The sequence below is a fragment of the Capra hircus genome, chromosome 5 (assembly GCF_001704415.2).
Source record: "Capra hircus breed San Clemente chromosome 5, ASM170441v1, whole genome shotgun sequence".
NCBI classification, from domain to species: Eukaryota; Metazoa; Chordata; class Mammalia; order Artiodactyla; family Bovidae; genus Capra; species Capra hircus.
This window is the reverse complement of record NC_030812.1, coordinates 42,992,722-43,013,774: the sequence shown is the minus strand read 5'-3', so window position 1 is coordinate 43,013,774 and position 21,053 is coordinate 42,992,722. Positions and strand designations below refer to the sequence as shown.

The window sequence follows — 21,053 nt, the reverse complement described above, 5'->3', positions numbered from 1 at the left end:
CCCTGCTTATTTAACGTCTATGCAGAGTACATCATGCAAAATGCCAGGCTGGATGAATCACAAGCTGGAATCAAGATTACAAGGAGAAATATCAATAACCTCAGGTATGCAGATGACACCACCCTTATGGCAGAAAGTGAAGAAGAACTAAAGAGCCTCTTGATGAAAGTGAAAGAGGAGAGTGAAAAAGTTAGCTTGAAACTCAACATTCAGAAAACGAAGATCATGGCATCCAGTCCCATTACTTCATGGCAAATAGATGGGAAAACAATGGAAACAGTGAGAGACTTTATTTTTGGGGGCTCCAGAATCACTGAGGATGGTGACTACAGTCATGAAATTAAAAGACGCTTGCTCCTTGAAAGAAAAATTATAACCAACCTAGACAGCATGTTAAAAAGCAGAGACATTGCTTTGCCAACAAAGGTCTGTCTAGTCAAAGCTATGGTTTTTCCAGTAGTCATGTATGGATGTGAGAGTTGGACTATAAAGAAAGCTGAGCACCGAAGAACTGATGCTTTTGAACTGTGGTGTTGGAGAAGACTCTTGAGAGTCCCTTGGACTGCAAGGAGATCCAACCAGTCTATCCTAAAGGAAATCAGTCCTGAATATTCATTGGAAGGACTGATGCTGAAGCTGAAACTCCAGTACTTTGGCCACCTGATGTGAAGAACTGACTCATTTGAAAAGACCCTGATCTTGGGAAAGATTGAAGGAAAGAGGAGAAGGGGACGACAGAGGATGAGATGGTTGGATGGCATCACCGACTCAATGGACATGAGTTTGAGTAAGCTCTGGGAGTTGGTGATGGACGGGGAAGCCTGGAGGGCTGCAGTCCATGGGGTTGCAAAGAGTCAGACATGACTGAGCAACTGAACTGAGCTGAACTGAACTGAACAGATAATAACAGTGGCTACCTTACAAAAATAACTGCTAGGATTAAACGATCTAAAGTCCTCAGCACAATGCCCAGCACATAGCAGGTTACTCAATAAACACAAAATAGTAACAATATTGTGTAGGGAAGGTGCTCTTTGTACTAACCAGTTTGCAAGGGAAAAGAAGGAACTGTGTCTACATCAATGGAGGCCCTGACTGGAAGGTACTGTTTGGTTCCTGTGGGCGTCCCTGGTGGCTCAACAGTAAAGAATCCACCTGTAATGCAGCAGCTGCAGGAGACTCAGGTTGGATCCCTGGGTCAGGAAGATCCCCTGGAGGAGGGTATGGCAACCCACTCCAGTATTCTTGCCTGGACAATCCCATGGGCAGAGGAGTCTGGTGGGCTACAGTCCATGGGGTTGAAAAAGTGTTAGATACAACTGAGGCAATTTAGCAAGCGCACATGCATTTGGTTCCTGTGTGACCTTTGTGGCAACCATCTTGCACCTAAGGGATCTCTTTCCTTCACAGTTTTGTCAGGATATTAACTACAATGTATGGTCCATGAGAACAGACTCTGTGTCTGCCTTCCTCACTCTCTGTCCCCAGGGACTGGCACATGGTGTGTACTCAAGAACTATTCGTTAAATCAGTGCATGAATGGAGACCCAGTCTGCAAATATTCACTGTAGGCTAACAATCTAAATTTAAAACATTAAGAGATTTAATGTCTTGGGTGCATGGGTGGCGGGGGTGTTGGGGTGTGAACACAGAGTCCAGGACTTGTATAGACGTTGAAGAGCATCCATTCAATTCAAAGACCTCTTATAGTCACTGTCTTATGCCTGTGGAGGCAAAGGTGAGTAAGATGTCGCCTCTTCTAAGGAATTTTAAGCTAGGGACTTCCTTGGTAGTCCAGTGGTTAAGACTTTGCCTTTCATTGCAGGGAGTGCAGGTCTCCCCCACCCAGGGGTTTGGGGAGGTAAGATCCCACATGCCTTGGGGCCAAAAAACCCCAAACAGAAAACAGAAGCAATATTGTAACAAATTCAGTGTAGATTTTAAAAGGGTCTACATTTTTAAAAAATCTTAAAGAAAAGAGAAAAGGAGTTTAAAGTAGCCAGGGAAAATCAGAAGAGAATAAAAAGACCAGCTGTACCTGGAAGTGATAAATAATGTAGAAGCTCAGAGCACTGCGGGAGCAGCATGGGAGCTGGGCCTTCAAGGGGGCAAAGCTTTGGCTGGAAAGTGACAGGAGCTGCCAGAGCAGGATGGAATGGCACAAGCCAAGGCCTGGGAGCCGGTGCTGGCTTCAGGGACTAGGTGGGAGTTTGTTAGGGAGGAGAGAGGTTAAGGCTGAAAATGAGTTAGTCTCAGTTTCTGGGTCAGCAGTTAAGGAGTTCGTTTGGTAGCCGTGAAGACCTTTTGAATAATAACGATAGGTTGTGCAGTGTCTCCTTTCTTTACAGACAGGAAAAGGGAGGCAGCAGGGCATTGAGAATAACAGCATATATTCTGAAAGTGTTAGTTGCTCAGTTGTGTCTGACTCTGAGACCCCATCGACTATAGCCCAGCAGGCTCCTCAGCCCATGGAATTTCCAGGCAAGAAAACTGGAGTGAGTTGCCATTCCCTCCTCCAGGGGATCTTCTCAACCTAGAGATCGAACCCAGGTCTCCTGCACTGCAGAAAGATTCTTTCTGTCTGAGCCACCAGGGAAGCCCCACAGATTCTGAAGCCAGCTGTTTTTTGGGTCAAAGCCTGGCTCTGTAACTTATTAGCTGTGTGATCTTGAGTGAAGAACTTAGCTCCCTGAGCCTCATTTTTCCCCATCTCTAAAACAGGGATGAGAACAGTACTTGCCTTATAGGGTTGTTGAGAATTATTGTGAGGTTCAATAAATTAGTATACATAAAGCACTCAGAAGAGGGTGTGGCACATAAGTGCCGTAAAAGTGTTCACCATTAGTATTTTCAAACCCACTCTTTCAGTGATTCTCATATTTTGGCATATATCAGAGTCTTCCAGGGGGCTTGGTAAAATACCAATGTGTGCTGTTGACTTGGGTGAAGTCGGAAAAACCTCAGAGTTCAAGTAAAAATTCCCTGAGGACATGGAGAAGGAGGGTGAAAGGGAAGGAACTGATGCAGACACTTTTCATTATCCTGCTTCTTATAGATTCCCAGCCCCCACCTCAGTCTGAATGGAAACCTATTGAATCAGAATGTTTCAGGGCATTTAGATTTTTGACAAACTCCATAGTAATCTTCATGCAAACTTGAATTGAGAACCATTATGCTGTTAATTAGATCCACCCAATAACTCTGTAAAGTTGGCAGGTATGATTTCATCCTTCCTGTTTTATTGATGAAGAAATCAGGATCAATGACACTTCGATGACTTGTTCAGGGCTTGACTCCAAGTCTGACTCCAGGTCTTGGGTGATTTTCCTATATTAGGTCAAAGGATTTGGAACAAAACCACAGAGATGTAAAACAGTCTGACACCTTTAGGGAGTAGGCTGGGAGGGAAGCTGCTATCCTGAAATTAATACTATTTAATTCTAATCAATTCAGTAAATTCCGCCAAGTTTCTTCTGTGCACAGATCACTAGCAGAGCATCCTCAGAACTGTTTCAGTGAGATGTAGGAATGGTGTAAACCATCTACTTCTTGGTATTCAGTGGTGGTTTAGTCGCTAAGTTGTATCTGACTGTGACCCCATGGACTGTAGCCCAACAGGCTAATCTGTCCATGGGACTTTTCAGGCAAGAATACTGGAGTGGGTTGCCGTTTCCTTCTACAGGGGAATCTTCCCCACCCAGGGATTGAACCTGGGTGTCCTACATTGCAAGTGGATTCTTTAGCAACTGAGCTATTGGTATTCCGTGAAAGTGAAAGCCACTTAGTCTTGTCAGACTCTTTGTGAAATTCTCCAGGCCAGACTACTGGAGTGGATAGCCTTCCCCTTCTCCAGGGGATCGTCCCAATGCAGGGATTGAACCCAAGTCTCCCACATTGCAGGCAGACTATTTACCAGCTGAGCCACAAGAGATGCCTATTGGTATTCAAAGAGGCTTCTTATTGCACCTATGAATGAGTCAGTTATAATATACATATATTATAATATATATAATATAATATATTATATATATAATAGCCCTCAAGATTTGGGTAATTGTTAAAAAGGGTACAGATAATCCCACCCACAATATTACACTGAAGAACAGTTTCTCTATGCAGATAATCTGCCCAAGAAATTCAAAGACCAGTTTAAGCTTTTTCTTGTCTACTGCCATCCTTCAATTCCCTTCTTACCCTGGACCCCCAGGAGGAAGCAAACATAACACTTTCTATTGCATTAGTAGGAAAACTTGTATTTAAAGAGTTTATATTTAACTGGGCAGAAAACCTCTCCTGTCTCTAGTCAGATTCCTCACCAACTGCACAGCTGTCTATCCTAGTTCTGGCTCATTCCTCATGTGCAGGTTTTTAATGCCAATATATACCAGTCCTGAAGGTTTACCTCATTCATTTCCTAGAAAGTGTAATTTACTTATTTTCATTTCCCCCTATAGTGTTACTCATCATAGTACTTAATGTATATTTGCTGAAGGGGTATAAGAATAAATAAGACATAGGCCCAGAACTGTTCTCAAAAATAGGTGGCAGAATTGGATACTAATACATATGATTTAAGGAGTAATTAATAGTATTTCATGCCACAAAAACCTTTTCTGCAATTTGTCATGCTGCCTGAAATTCTTCCATTGGGATTTATTCTATCATGTCTTGAAGGCATTTTGTTTTCCGAAAGTATCTTATTAAAAGAAACGGACCTCTGTGTTCTGACAGTATCTGGTCTGGCAGGTCCTCTTTTCTCATAAAACTTCAAGAATAAGCGCTAAATAATGGCACAGACAATTGTCCTGCAGGGAAAAGAGCGCGTGGCCTGGAGTGCCAAGGAAAGGGAAAGACTTGGCTTTGAAAGAACTTCGTTTTCAGAGCGGAGGAGGGAGAGATAGGCTGAAGGCAGCAGCAAAGATCCCCTGGGGAGTGAGTCTTCAGACATCCTTCTCAAAGTTGGTGTCACTGACTTGTCATTTCTCATTGCTGAATTTTTTATAGGTTTCTTTTTCAGGAAAAAAACAGTCATGTCCTAACTGGGTTTTCCAGAGCTTGGTTATAACCCTCATTGCTGTGATGGCATTTTGGTAAGAAAAACATCAGTGTTATTCTCCGTCAAGCTCTTTTTCTCTTTCCATCTTCCTTTCTCACACATGAACTGGGGACTGACTTTCTATCTACTTTGAAGACTGAGAAGCCCTTTAAACCAGGTGTTGGTCTTTGATTTCACTTAGAGATGAGGGAGTCCTTTGTAAACTCATTCTTTGAAGGAAAAAAAAAAGCACAGGCTTTCTGCTCTTACATATGAAATGATCTTTTTTTTTATAATCAACTGACTATTTTTTACTGGCTCCTTGTGGCTTTCATGTTTGTGTGTATGCACGTATGTGTGTGCATAAGTGTGTATACGTTGCTTAGTCCTGCCCTGCAAATAACTGTTGCAAAATCTTTGCTCTCCTTTCCCATCTACTTGGAGGAAAAGAGTGAGTAAACAATCAGGTACAATCCACTCTCCCCTGGATACTTACATTTGTTAGGATTCTTCTGGATTTTGTGCCAAAAGAGACCATGAGATTATCCCAAGATATGCAATATGATGAAATTCTAGCCAAACATGCTAAGCAGTTAAAGCAAACAAATACAGAAAGGACAAGGTACTTGCTAGGCAAGTGCTGGATGCCCTTGGCCTGCCATCCCTCCTCCACAGGAGGAGGAGTCGTGCTTCTGTGGGATGAGAGGTGTTTCTCAGGCCTCTGGTCTTCAGGCCTATGCTGCCGCTATGATGGCTCCTCAGCCTTTGAGCCCTGGTCATCTTGCCTGTGTCTTCCCTGCCTTCTGGTTTCCTGTCTGACTGTTCACAGGGTAAAATGGGTATTAATCTATCCCTCCAAAATGCTGTGTTAGTGTGGGAAAGGACTAGCTCCTGGGCCATGTCCCAGATGAGACAATTATCCTCAGAGGCTAAGTAAGCAATGGGCCCAAAGATGCTTCCGGTTCCCTGAACTAAGGCAACTTCTTAGTTATAGAAGACATTGTTGGTCTCTCTGTACCCTTCTCTCCCCTCAGCATTTTAACTTTTCCCCTGCTACTGCCCACTGTGGGAAGCATCCCCAAATATTTCACACCACTAAATAGAATTTCTATAGAAGCTGGTGTACTTTTTTTCTCTCTCCTAAATGAACTTGTCTTCTGCTAGGATTTTCAGTTCAGTACAGAGTGAGCACCTTGACCTTTCACAGACATGCTTAACATTCTCTAGAGACACAGGTTCCCATGAAAGCCAAATGCAAAGCGTATAGGAAGTCTAATTTTGACATGAAGAGACTGCTTTTTAAATGTGCCCATCAGATCTTATGAATTCCAATGTTGTTGACCTCCAGGACCAGAAATAGGTGGTGTTAGGCTTGTTTCCAGCCTGTGGTGTATCCGAGAGGGGTCAAAACCCTAAAGAAAGAAGCAGATGTCTATTTTGGTGTATGATCCTAGAAGCTGCCTGGGCCATGCATTGACGCAGATGGCAGATGGATCAGAAAACATATTTAAGGATTAATAGTAGGGAGATAGAGAATGGGGAATGTGGGAGAACAAAGTCAGGGAGACTGGACCACAGCAAGTAGTTGCCACGGCAACACAACAGATTCTATCTGACGGCATCTTTGGGGCTCAGCATGGCTTTTACCAAGCAGCCCTATGCCCGCTGGGTAGTAACCAGCTGCTTCTGAGAAAACTCTGGGAATTCTTTCTCTGTGAGCTGAATTAAAATGGGGGGTACATTTCTTTGTAGATATTTAACGATGGTAAACCCACTACCTTTGTTGGGCTACGAAATAATGAGGAGTGAGTCTAGGGAACCAGATCTGACATCGAGCTGGCAGGAGGTCAAGTGAGGTCCCCTTCTGTCCACACACAGTAGGATGGCAGAGTTCTACAGTCACTGCCCCCCCTCTCCCAAAGAGGAGGATGCTGAGTGTTAGGATGTGTGAGTGGTATTAGGAATAGCTTCCCAAAGCTCAGGATCTTTGAGGAAAGCCTCCACTTGGATGTATAAGTTCCGATCTTTGTGGGGAACAATACACTCATTATTTTGAAGTCATGTAAAGTGGAAATGGATACTTTATGGCACTGCTTTTCCTTCTGTCCAGTTTGATGCACTGCGCTCTCAAAAGACAGGCTGCAGGAAGATGTCAGAAGCGGCCAAAAGGATTGGTACCTACCGCTGACTAAATCTGTGTGGCCTTTCATCTCCCTGCAGCACCACGCAGCCACCTCCACTGGGGGATGTGAACTTTACTCTGACTTTTTCCTGCAAGGAGCAGAGGGCTTCCTCCAGTGCTTGACACACTTCCTCTTGTAATCTTCCACTAGTGACAGACACTTCTGAGACAGCTTGCCAGCGTCAGGGGGCTGCTTGTGGAAAAATGCGTCAGCTCCACCTACCCCAGGAGCCTCTGAGCTCCAGGAAGACTGGGAGATTGTTCTTACCAGGGCAAAGAAGCAGAACTGTGCTGGTTTCCATGGCCGCCCGCCCCCAGCTCGCTCATCTGTGTGGTCTGGGAGGGCACATCTCTGGCAGCTGGTTCTGTGAGATTTACCTGGAATCAAATCAGCCATGTAACTCTTTCCTTTGTCATTTTTTAAACAGTGGCTTGACGATAATCTCCCTTTACATACTCAGCTTAAAAGATCAAGACCGATGTACCCCAAGTGCCCCTTCCGGGTAAGAGTTCCCGTCTTGTTTTCCTTTGGGGAGGACTCTTGAAGGCCTCTTTTGTTAACTGTTTTGTTCTCTTCCTCCAGCAACCTCGCAAGCTCTCAGGAGCCAGCTCTGTCCTCCACAGCTTCCCCCTCAGGTAAGATCTCCGCATCGGTCACCTTCAAACCCAGCCTGGGTTTCATGTGAATTGTCAACAGAAGAACCAGCCTTTCAGGTTAACCTTGCCACTACCCTCCCCTCTGCCTGATCCTTTGCAGCACCTAATACAACCCTGGCAACCACACTGCCCTCCTTCCAAGTACCTGAGATCACTTTCTGTGAGATCCTGCCATGTCAGCAGACTTACTGCTGCCCCATCTGGAGAACAAGAAGCGGCCTCTCAAGCCCCATGCAAAGACGGTCGGAGGAGCAGGAGCTGCACCAGGGGCCATGGGCAGGTAAAGAACAATCAAAGGGTAACGACTAGTGCTTTGAATCTGAGGGGTTTGTTCCCCTTCCCAATGTTTACTTGGTTAGTCTGTTAATGCGTCTAGATAATAGTTCCACTCCTCCGTTAGGGGTGGCAAGATCTTTAAAAACACAAATGCACAAACTTGCAATCATTTCAGTTTAGTTCAGTTCAGTTGCTTGGTTGTGTCCGACTCTTTGTGACCCCATTGACTGCAGTACGTCCTGTCCTGCAGGCCTCCCTGTCCATCACCAACTCCCGGAGTTTACTCAAACTCATGTCCATTGAGTCCGTGATGTCATCCAACCATCTCACCCGCTGTCTTCCCCTTCTCCTCCTGCCTTCAATCTTTCCCAGCATCAGGGTCTTTTCCAAGGAGTCAGTTCTTTGAATCATGTACCCAAAGTATTGGAGTTTCAGCTTCAGCATCAGTCCTTCCAATGACTATTCAGGACTGATTTCCTTTAGAATGGACTGGTTGGATCTCCTTGCAGTCCAAGGGACTCTCAAGAGTCTTCTCCAACACCACAGTTCAGAAGCATCAACTTTTCATCACTCAGCTTTCTTTCACGTCAAATGATTACATTTAAAATATTGAATTCCCAAAATATTGAAGTGTTGGTGGATTCATGTGAAAGGGTCTCATTTGTTCTTTGCCAAACAAGATAGTAACAGTAGCACAAGTGAAGTCATCATGTGCAGATGGGTAGAGCTTAAAAAGTGATATAGCATCTGGGCTCTCTATCCAAACCAAGTGTGACAGGATGTAAATGGCTTTGAAGATTCTAATGAGTTCAGGGTAAGCTTTAAGTCCATGAAAAAAAGCTTTCACTTTCAGGTTATCTTCTTGGGACATAGACAAACACACACACACACACACACACATGCATGCACGCATGTGCACACACACACACACACCCCCCTACATACTGGTGTTCTTTTAGTATCAGAATGTTCATGTTAAAAAACCTGAGAATTCCCTGGCGGTCCAGTAGTTATGACACCATGCTTCCACTGCAGGGGGCACAGGTCCAGTCCGTGATCTGGGAACTAAGATTCCACATACCACAAGGGCAAACAAAAAAATATGGAAACTTGATTAAGGACAAAATTATCTCTGAAAGATCAAATACGGTACATCTAAATGTATAGTAAGTTATTTTTTTTTCAAAAATTCCTTCTGTATACACACATATTAGCAAGTGTCTAAAATAGTAATGCGTGCATCACTCAGTCATGTCTGACCTTTTGCAACCCCATGGACTGTAGCCCACCAGACTCCTCTGTCCATGGGATTCTCCAGGCTAGAATACCAGAGTGGGTGGCCATTCCCTTCTCCAGGGGGATTTTCCTGACCCAGGGATTGACCCAAGTCTCCTGCATTGTGGGGATTCTTTACTGACTGGACCACCAGGGAAGCCCAATATAACAATGGTGATTATGCTAATAATAACAATACATACAAATCAGTGTAACTTATCAATTAGAATACTGTGGTAACAACTCCCAAATCACAATGCTTAATGTGACAAAAATTTATTTGACTCTATATATCAAATGTGGATCAAAAGAGGGATCGTGTACATCGTGCTATTCGGGACTCAGCTGATGAAGCTCCTTCTCAGTACATATTTCCAGAATCTCTACAGAGGTGGCAAAAGAACAGGGCAAATTGTGCACTGGCTGTTGGGGCTTCCACTAAGTCACTTCTGCTTACATGTTATTTGCCAAAGCAAGTGACATTGGTTATGTCTAATTTAAAAGTAGTTGGTGAAGTGCAGACCTACACATGCCTGGGAGAAGATGAACCAGAATATTTTTGAATAGTCCAAATTATGAATGACATTATTACGGTCAACAGTTGAAGTTTGGGGGCAGCCATGTAATTTCCTCTATTATTTTATATTTGAAGCTTGAATAAATAGCTTCTACAAACCATTGTTATCACCATCATCAGTAACACCATATTATGAGGTATTACTACTGTAGGCCAGGCACCGTCATAAGTAGTCTACGTGACTAAGTTGTTTAGTTCTTGAAAGCTTGAAAGATAGACAGCTTTATGATCTTTTTTCCCCCAGTAAGGGAGCTAAGGCACAGAGAGTTTTCCTCAAAGCTACAGGAAGCAATGTTTACACTGATTCTCTCATGAAAGCAGTTTTTGATTGAACTTGGAAACAGATGCATCACTTTACAATGAAGATAAAAGTTCATTTTAAAGAAAGAAATTAATTTCAGTCATCACATCCTCAATGGTTTTAAATATGGAAAAATCCAATACTGTCACAAAAATCCCCCAGAACCTTCATCTCTTGTTTAGAGCACATGGAACCTTGTGGCTGGTCAATTTTCCCTTAATGTGAGAGTCCACCTTGGGGACACTTGGTGTCCTTTTCTGAGAGCAGTGCTCAGATGAGACCATCTCACTCATGTGAGGTAATAATCATGGATCCTGAACAGGAAGAGGTTGGACACTGGCCCGATCTTCACTTCCAAAAAGTTTTTTTGACTTCTGTGCAAATTCACTCCTATAGCCACCATCTCTTTCCATCAAGGGGAGATTGGGAAGAACAGACCTTATCAAATCAGATGAAGATTTGCTGCTCTCTGCTCTGGCACAATGAATATCTGCTCACCTTATATTTCCATAGTGACGAGAAACACTGGAGAGCCTCCTGGAGAGAAGATCTGCCCCAGGCGTCTGGCTGTGTCCTCCTAGACACAGCAGTCAACTTCTCTGGCTAAGAATGGAGTTGAAGTTCTGCTTTATCAAGTTCTCTGACACCCTGGGCAACTGTTTCCTCTTCTCTCTTTCCACTTGAGAAAAAAATGGAAAGGATTGAAATGTTCTGTTTACTATCACCTTCAGGAAACTTGAAAACTCTAGGGGATTTAGAGTTATAGAAGGTCACAGAGCAGCTACTCCAGTGGTGCCCTGATTTTTTAACCCTGAGATTATGAATCCATTATGCTTTTACAATTATTTGACTGAAAAAGTATTAATATATAGAGGGAGAATGTAAGTTCAGTTAAGCTTTCAAATGAATTGTTTTTGTTAATCTAACAGCAACATTTGAAAAATGGTATATATCTATGGGAGATATGTTACTTTTTAAGTTCACAACCAACACCACAGACCCCTTTATGCAGTCACCTGGGGTTCCAAAGTCCCCAGGTCAGGAGGATCTCTGATTTGTACCAGCTTATCCATTTTACTTCTGATGGAACAGAAGCTTAGCACTTTTCTTAAGATTCTGCTGTGAATCACGAGTAAAGTTGAAATCGAAATCTAGGTGCCCATCTCCACCATTCAACCTTTGTTTATTTGGGCTTGTGTGTGCATCTACCTGAGATCAACTCCAGAAGATGCAGAAAGTGTCTATTCTGTGGTTCTAGAAAGCAATTTCAGCTCCCTATGCCTCCTCCCCTTTGCCTATAGCCATTAAAAAAAAAAAATTAGGAAAATACAGCTAATTAGGTCTTCCCTAGTGGCTCAGATGGTAAAGAATCTACCTGCAATGCCAGAGACACAGGAGACATGGGTTCGATCCCTGGGTCGGGAATATCCCCTGGAGAAGGGAATGGCAACCCACTCCAGTATTCTTGCCTGGAGAATCCCTTGGACAGAGAAATCTGGTGGGCTACAGTCCATGGGGTCGCAAAGAGTTGGACACGACCGAGCGACTAACACTACTACCACTGCAGTTGATTCACAAGATTGTGTTAGTTTCAGGTTTACGGCAAAATGATTGAGTTACATATATATATATATGAAATATACATATAATATATATATAATTTCCAGATTATTTTCCACTATATGTTGTTATAAGATACTGACTATAGCTTTCTGTGCTGTATAGTAGGTCCTTGTTGGTTATCTGTTTTATATATAGTACTGTGTGTATTTTCACCCCAGTCTCCTAATTTATCTCTTCTCCCCTTTCCTCCCTTTTCCCCTTTGGTAACTGTACGTTTGTTTTCTGTGTCTGCGAGTCTCTCTAGTGAGTAAGTTCATTTGTGTCATCTTTCTAGATTCCACATTTAAGTGGCATCACACGGTATTTGTCTTTCTCTTCCTGGCTTACTTCACTTAGTATGATCCTCTCTAGGTCCATCCATGTTGCCGCAAAGGGCACTATTTTATTCTTATTATGGCTGAGTAATATCCCATGGCTACCCACTCCAGGACTCTTGCCTGGAAAATCCCATGGATGGAGGAGCCTGGTGGGCTGCAGTCCATGGGGTCGCTAAGAGTTGGACACGACTGAGCGACTTCACTTTCACTTTTCACTTTCATGCATTGGAGAAGGAAATGGCAACCCACTCCAGTGTTCTTGCCTGGAGAATCCCAGAGACAGCAGAGCCTGGTGGGCTGCTGTCTATAGGGTCGCACAGAGTTGGACACGACTGAAGCGACTTAGCAGCAGCAGCAGTATCCCATGGCAACCCACTCCAGTACTCTTGCCTGGAAAATCCCATGGACGGAGGAGCCTGGTGGGCTGCAGTCCATGGGGTCCTGAAGAGTCGGACACGACTGAGCGACTTTATTTTTCACTTTCATGCATTGGAGAAGGAAATGGCAACCCACTCCAGTGTTCTTGCCTTGAGAATCCCAGGGACAGCAGAGCCTGGTGGGCTGCCGTCTATGGGGTTGCACAGAGTCAGGCACAACTGAAGTGACTTAGTAGTAGTAGTAGTATCCCATTGTGTGCCTATAGCCATTGAGATGTCGTTCCCACTTCAGGATATTTTTGGGGGTCTGAAGAAAGGTATTTTCCCCCCTGCTGATGTTCCATCTCCCCACTCTGTCCAGGGCACCATGTTTCTAAATCCAACAGCGGAGAAAGTCAGGCAAATATTTGTTTCAATCAGGTGTTTCTGGGGCATTTAGACCAACTACAAATTTACAAATACATTTTTCAATTAAAAAAAATGTAGAATAACCTTCAGTAGGATGTGGAGTAATATCTCATAGTTTACCAAGCCCCATAACACACTTATGAGCCTCCTTTCTGAAGAGTAAGAATACTAGTAAAATAAACAAAAGGAAATTGACATTTTTATGACATGTTGAGCTCAAGCCATTATTCTTCCTTTGGGCCTGAGTTGATTGCTTAAAGTGTCTCAGAAAGGTTATACCCCCTCTTCCCATGCTTAATAAAAGGTTTGAGTAAAACTAACAAGTGGAAAGCAGGTACTTCAAAATATTCAACTTATATTCTGAGGAACTGAGTATGATGGAGTAGACTTTAATCTATGGAACTAATAAAGATTAAAACAGGCAACAGAATTAGATATTGAAAAGTTAAGCGCCTATGGGAAAAAGCACCAACAGAATTATATAAGTTTTAGGAGATTTGGTAAAGCTTTTGAAAATCTCACACAGCAAGAAACATCTGTAAGTCATGCTTACTTTGATTTGGAGACCAGATCTGAGACGAGCCAGTGGTTGAAAGAAAATGTTTCCCTGTGTTAAAGGACTCAGTCATGGATTGGTTGGGCTTATTGACTGTTTCTTGGCCTGAGTCTATTTCAATCAGGAAAGAGAAAGGTATCCAAGATGCTGTACTGGGACTCAGCCATCAGTATGGTTTTACAAGTAATGCAATATACACATTCTACCACAACAGGATATGCTTTGGTTGGACACCATCTTAAATCTTTCTTCTTCAGAAGTTTCTAATTTAGCTTATGGGGAGATCTCATCTGCTGATTGTGAAATACCTCTCCAACTCTATGATGAAAACCATTGAGAATGTATGTTAAGTTTATAGGGAATATTGCTAGAAGGCTCTTATAAAACGAGAGCTACTCCTGTATGACTACAGGAGAATTTATAGTTTTCCAATAGCCAGTCTTTCAGAATTGAACACTTTTGCCTCAGAAAAGTGACAAAGTAGAGGTGTTTTATAGGAGACAACATTTCTTAGTTCCAATCTTGCTTTTGAAAAGCCATTTTCATAATTCTAAGCTGCAAGCTCAACTTCACCCTTTTATTACCATTAAAAAATACCTTATTCCATCAGAAGCTAAATCCTATCCTAGGATTCTATGTCTCCAGGAATGTGGAAACACGCTTCTGTATAAAATAAGGCAACTCTGTAGTTCGGCTGCCAGACTTTATAAATGAGCTGTTTTCCTGCAAATTCAGCAGGAAAATAGAATAAAAGGTAAGGAGAAAAACAGGATACATAAGTCTGATTTCCCCTTCTCTTTATGCCTCATTTGCCTTGTAAATTAGCCTTCTATGGAAGTAATCATAAACAAAACTCATAGCAGGAAACATGTGCTTGAAAATTATTATTTGAAGAGCTAGAATCCAAGTAATCTTGAGGCTTTTTAGACAGCACATATATTTATATGTAAAGGGAAATAAATATTCAATTTTCTAGAAAATTAGTATATATTAAGGTCCATTTCTTCTCAAAGAGAAGTATCACACTGGGGAAGATTCTCAGCAAATTGGCCTTGCCTTCCAGTTGTCTCACTCCCACTTGCTAATGAGATGAAAAAGTCCAGCTTCCTCATCTACCCCCAGCATCCCTCTGCACCCAGCCCCTAGGGGTTTCTTCTTTGAATGCAGAAGAGAAAACATTTCTCTACAGGATACATGGTTGGCTTTCTCTTCTCTCTTCCTCCCTCTTTCTTGACGTCCCTCCTATCCTTCCGCAAATATGTATTGACCACCACAGATGAGACTGGCATTGTCGAATGTGGGAATACAACAATGAGTGAGAGGCAGTGTTCCAAAAGTTCACAGTTGGGTGACTGGATAAGTAAACCAGCCATTCCACTTCATGTAAGAAGTACTAACCACTAACCAGGACAGGCAGAGACACTCAGGAATACACAGTAGCTTTGCTTTCTCTCCTGAAATTCCATACATTCACATCTTGTTTCTTTTTCATTCCCATGAAAGCAGAACATGTTGTATTAACTTATATCTCTTGTTAAACAAGGTTAATGTCTTTGTGTTTTGCCCAAAATTATACTGAAAAACATAGATATTATTTAATGCAAATAAAGGACTGCAATAAAGAGGACATTTACTCGAAAAAATCTGCAAATTTAAAGAAATTATTGAAACACTTTAAAATTCTTTCGTGAGGTTAGCTTAGCAACTCACCAAATGGTGGCTTTCACTATCCACTTTAAAAAGATACACTTTTTTTTCCACAGGCTTAACAACTATTATCTGAATGGTTACCTTTTCAAAATTGCTTTTAAAATGCCTTTTTGGCTCTGACGATCATAACCACTCCCCTGGCTTCCTTCCCCATCAGTAAACTCTGGCCCCACAGCAGTGATTTGATTCTTCTTCTCAGATGACTTCAGCTCAGTTTTTACTTTGCGTGTGTGCTGAGTCCATTCAATCATGTCTGACTGTGAGATCCTGTGGAATGCAGCCCAACAGGCTCTTCTGTCTGTGGGATTCTCCAGGCAAGGATACTGGAGTGAGTCGCCATGCCCTCCTTCAGAGGATCTTCCCAAACCAGGGATCAAACCTTTGTCTCTTATATCTCCTGCATTGACAGGCAGGTTCTTTACTATTAGCACCACCTGGGAAGCTTAAGCTCGCTTTTTTTTTTCTGTGTGGATCACATTATGCTTGGAGTTATAGATAATTCAAAGAATGCTAATAAAGGTTCCCTATTCTGGAGTTCTTTTTTTTTCTTTTCTTCTGACTGCCCCGCTCAGAAGAAAGCTCAGTACATGGGATCTTAGTTCCCCTGACCAGGGATCAAACCCATGATCACTGCAGTGGAAGCGAGAGTCTTAACTGCTGGACCGCCAGGGAAGCCCTGGAGGTGTTGAGAAAGGGCGAAAATACATGAAAGTTAAGTAACAAAACAGAGATAATAGCCCACTGGTACAGTGATAGAGAAGATATCACTAACTGGTCACCACTTTGAGGATTCAGTAATAATACACACTACAGCATAATAATAATACACCCTTCACTGGAAAGGCTGGAGCTCTGAGCTGCAGTGATCTGATTCAGGATGGTGTCTTAGTTGGCTGGAGCTGCCAAAATAAAATGCCATAGACTAGGTGGCTTAAACAACAGAAAGTTATTTTCTCACAGTTCTGGAGCCTAGAAGTCCAAGATTCAAGGGTTACCAGGTCTGATTCCTTGAAGTCCCACTCATGGGCTCAAAGAAGATACACAGTTGGCTTTCTCTTCTCTCTTCCTCCCTCTTTCCTGACGTCCCCCCTTCTATCCTTCCACAATTATGTACTGAGCATCACAGCTGAGTGTGGCCTTGTCGAATGTGGGAATATAACAGTGAACAAGAGGCCGTGTTCCAGAAGCTCACAGTTGGGTGTAGAGAGATGCCTTCTCTCTGCCTCCTTGCAAATGTTCTCCTCCATACACACAAGGCTTTTCGTGTCTTAATCTCCTCTTGTTATAAAAATGCCACACAAATTGAATGAAGGTCCATCCTAACGGCTTCACTTTAATGTAATTATTACTTTAAAGGCCCAACTCCAAACACAGTCACTTTCTGAGGTATCAGAGGTTAGGGCTACATGTGTGAAAATTTGGAGGACTTTAATTCATTCCAAAACAGGTGGCTTTTTGGAGAAGAGCGACAATAAACCAGATCTGTAAGAATGGCATAGGGAGCACTTCCCTGGTGGCCCAGAGGTTAAGATTCCATGCTCCCGGTGCACGGGGCCCAGGTTTGATCCCTGGTCAGGGAGCTAGATCCCACATGCTGCAACTAAGACTTGGCACAGTCACATCAATTAAAGCAAACAAACAAATAGTGGCAGAGGGATGTGATGGGTTGAAAAGTGAGAGAGAGAAAGGGTGGAGAAAGATTCGACTGACTGACAAGCTAGGGCACAGGCTGGGTTTCTTCTCATCCTGAACAAGCTCGAAGACTGACAGACACTTTCCTCTTCAACAGGCAGAAGCGCATCATTCTTGGCAGCAGAGGCACAAACCAACATCGACTGGAGGAGTGATTGTAAGTTCAGATTGAAGTGACCCTCTTCTTTGGCTTTGTGGAGCGAGGCAGAGTAAGAACAAGCTACGAAAGCGATACTGGAGAGAGGCACAGGGATGGGGGCTGCACTCCGCCCCAAACGCCTGTGGGGATTACATTGTTTTGTAATCAATGGCAACCTAACTATTAAGGAAGCGCTGGTAATGGTTGCATATTGCTAGGCATTTGTGGTTGATCTTCATTGTGGTTGATCTTTAATAATTTATTTGAACTTCCTGCTCTCCTATTCTTCTGCTAAGTTTTTAGTTGGTTTTCTGTTTTCTTGAAAAAATATATCTTTCTTTATTGGCCAGATCGCATGTCCCATTGCACTGTCCATTTTCAATAAATTTCAACTTAGTAGGACTTCAATGATCCAGGTTCTCTTTTGGATGTTATGGGGCTATCTATTGAAGCTTGGGTTTTATTTTATTTTTTCAGTTTTCTTAAAATATACCATAACAGCAACAAAAGCCTTCTCCCCTTCTCTTTTTATCTCATTTGAATGCGAATGGAATCTATTTATCTAGAAAACTCTTATTTCACATTCTGTAATTTGGAGCCTGCACTGGAGCACAATGCTCTTTTCCTCTGCAGAAGAGTTTACTTTCTTTATTTCTTCTCAATTCAGGGATTGATACAACCATCAGTTCTATTCAGATTATGGAAATCCAGCAAATAATAGATCAGCGGTATTGCAGTAGAAGCCTCCAGTGCGGGTGTGTAAGCCTCCCCACTATCTCCCATTGTTTCTGGAATTTACTCAGGGCTCAGGGCTTTGGAGATTGGAATGAAAGCTGATGTTACATGGCAAAATCGATGTGTGCTTACACGGCTCCTCAAGTGGAAAACACATTTGTTACATGGTGGACGAGAGAATCGTAAAATGGTTGGTATTAGCAAATGTCAATAAGCCATGGCTCCAAAGATTAAAATCTCCTGGTTTAATGGGTAAGTCCAGAGCAAAAAGCTTAGGGGGCCGCTCTTGGAGGCCACATACCATAGGCACAGAGCTGTTAGTTAATTTTATAGAAAAGGAAGACATTATTACTGATGGCTCTGAGCTACGAGTGAGCTGACATTTATATATTTTAATAACAAGGGATATCATTATTTTAAATGCTGAAAAAACAGAGCGTATCCTAACCTTTTCAGTTAAGAGGAAAAAAATCTAGGCATTGCAAAAGTTCACAGCAACGTTCATCTCTTGTGTATCATATGCATCAAGATAAGGATGAATCTAGAAGCATAGAGGGCAAGCACAGAAGCTTCAGTAGACACAATATGCAAGTTGAAGGTATTAGGAATGGAGAGGCTTTATTTGCTAAGTATTCACTGGTTTAGTTAAGCCTGCTCATATTTCAGCCTACAGGCAAGGCTGCATATTTCGCAGACCACAGGCTCTAGGTGCTTAGTCTTCAGGAGTTACAGCGTGTGGGCTGAGTGGTTGTGGCACACAGGCTCAGGTGCTCTGTCACATATGGAATCTTCACGGACCAGTAGCTGAACACATGTCCCCTGCACTGGCAGGTGGGTCTTATCCACTGGACCACCAGGGAAGTCCTCTCAGCCTTATTTCTTTTTAAGCTTGATATAGCTTAGTCTTCAGGCTGATGGTCCTGACTTTTATAAAAACATTTATATATATATATATATATTTTTTTTTTCATTTTTGGCTGTGCCACACAGCTTGTAGGATCTTAGTTCCCCGACCAGGGATTGAACCCATGTAGTAAGAGTTCGGGCATCCTAACCACTGGACCACTGGGGAATTTCCTGGACCTGATTTTTGAAAATAACCTGTATGACACTTTATTATTTGTTTATGACCTTTACATTCATTATCTCATTGAATTCTCACAAAATCAAACAAGGTTGGTATTACTTATCCCCATTTTGAAGTTGAAGAACTTGAGGTTCAGTGAGCCTGAACAAGTCAGAGACAGACATTAATTGGTTTGGTAGAATGATGTGATGATGAACAGTAAGAAGATTTGGGTTCAAATTCCAACTGACAAGAAGTCCATTCTCCTTGTGTACCTGTTTCCCAGCTGTAAGATGAGCATATTTACTACCTAGTAGTTGAGTTTCAGGGAAGCACGCAGATACTGGGAGGCACATAGCAGGAAATGACTTCTATTTATCTAAGCTTCCTCTAGGAGGACAAAGTCCTCCTGGTCCCAATTCACATCTATTGCTTTTAGTTTTGCTTTCTCATTTGTAACAACTCAGTTTAGTATTCATTAAAGAGAATTTAAAATGACTGGCCCTTTCCCCCATTTATCTGGTTTTATTTCTGTATATAATTAAAGGGATAGGAAAGTCATAAGAACTTGTATTAGATACAATGTGCCTTTTTGCTTGAGTTTTCATTACAATATGAATCAAAGGAACTCCCCCTTTTTCCCAACCATCCCTCCCCAAGGGTAGGAGGAATCCCTGTATAAGCATTTCTATCCTGTGGTTTTCTCCATTACTCAATGATAATTAGGACTGTAATAATTTTACTTGATTCCATTTTTGAAAGTACCTGGTATTTCCTGCTGATGTTGTCTAAAAGGGAGTGATTTACTGTATCAAAGCTGGTAGTTATTATTTCCAGTGCTTTCCAGAGGGACTGTTAAGTTTGAGGCCTTTGCCTCATTTGTTTTCTGAAATCTCTGTCTCCTTAAGGGAAGTTGAAGTCATTTCCTATTGGTTTAGTTTTGTGCATTTGGTTGAGGATTTGACTTTCCATCATTTCTTCTGTGTATTCTAAGAAACCATGAATCTGTTTGTGGTATATTTGATAGAGTTTGAATCTGAAAGAGATCACTTTGAAATTTAACAGGTATATCTCTGAAAAACGTGAAACTATGCCATGTTAAACTTGATTTTCTGTATCTATCACATATAATAGACTATTTCACAGTTTATGTAGTATACAAAAATAGAAAAAAGACTGAATCCTTCCCTGCATATTTTGATTTGTGATTTTATTTTTTCCCTTAATTAGGTCTGGAAATTACTATTACCATATTCCTGTTAATAAGTACACACCTACCAATGTCAAATTCTCTCTGGAAATCAAGTAAGTTCATAGCTGTAAAAGATAATTCTGTTTTTAATATATTATAATTATGTTTTTATTATCTGAATACCAAGCCTGAGTTTCCTTCACAATTTTATTAATAATTTAGGAGGTAGAAAGTTTTCAGTTAAAGAACAACGATTGGGTTGAGAGGTAGGCCAGTTTGAGGGAGGGATTTTCAAAATGAAGCCTGGGGCCTTCCAAGCTTCTTCCAAGGGATAGAAAGGCTCTGGGCTGTATGCTCACACCTGCAAAGTGAGCCTGACCTTGGATTTGATGTTCTCAGGCTGCCGACTGCCCTTGGCTGTGTCCCTTTGAATTGGGGGGGGAGCTAGAGTAATAGCATGTTCCCTGGACGCGGGGGCTGCACATATCTGTGAGCTCCTGGGAGCAATGCTGATGCAGACACCATCTACTTCCCCCCAGGGGAGTTAAAAAAATGGAGTCAGAGTTTGGAGCTGGGCAGACTGGGGTTCAGATTTTGTCCCCATCACTTATTAATTCTGTAATCTTGGAAAAACCACTTATCCTCACTGAACTCCTGTTTATTCATCTATAAGATGAATTTGACATTATACCATAACATGGAGAGCCTCTGTGAGAATCAGTGATAATAATAGCAAAATTAATTACTACCATTTGCTGAGCACAGACTATGTCAGACACTACACTTTACTACTGGGTCATATAGTCCTCACAACAACCCTCTGAGGTTGGTGTTTTTTTCTAGTTTATATTTTGCAGATGGGAGCACTTAGTTTAGAGAGGTCAAAAAGCTTGTCCTGAAAAAGCAAATAAGTGGTGGAGATGGGCTTCCAATCA

At 42.2% G+C, this 21,053-nt stretch overlaps 1 protein-coding gene across 1 annotated transcript in view; it reads left to right on the top strand.

The window, feature by feature from the left end:
- MYRFL (myelin regulatory factor-like) overlaps positions 1–21,053 on the top strand; it is a 92,969-nt gene that overhangs the window by 68,790 nt on the left and 3,126 nt on the right. Inside the window, exons 16-22 of the mRNA XM_018049033.1 lie at positions 5,005–5,090; positions 7,646–7,720; positions 7,801–7,853; positions 7,975–8,154; positions 17,084–17,143; positions 17,793–17,880; positions 20,157–20,231. Of these exons, the coding sequence (XP_017904522.1) occupies positions 5,005–5,090; positions 7,646–7,720; positions 7,801–7,853; positions 7,975–8,154; positions 17,084–17,143; positions 17,793–17,880; positions 20,157–20,231 (617 nt within the window). The remainder of the gene's footprint in view (positions 1–5,004; positions 5,091–7,645; positions 7,721–7,800; positions 7,854–7,974; positions 8,155–17,083; positions 17,144–17,792; positions 17,881–20,156; positions 20,232–21,053) is intronic.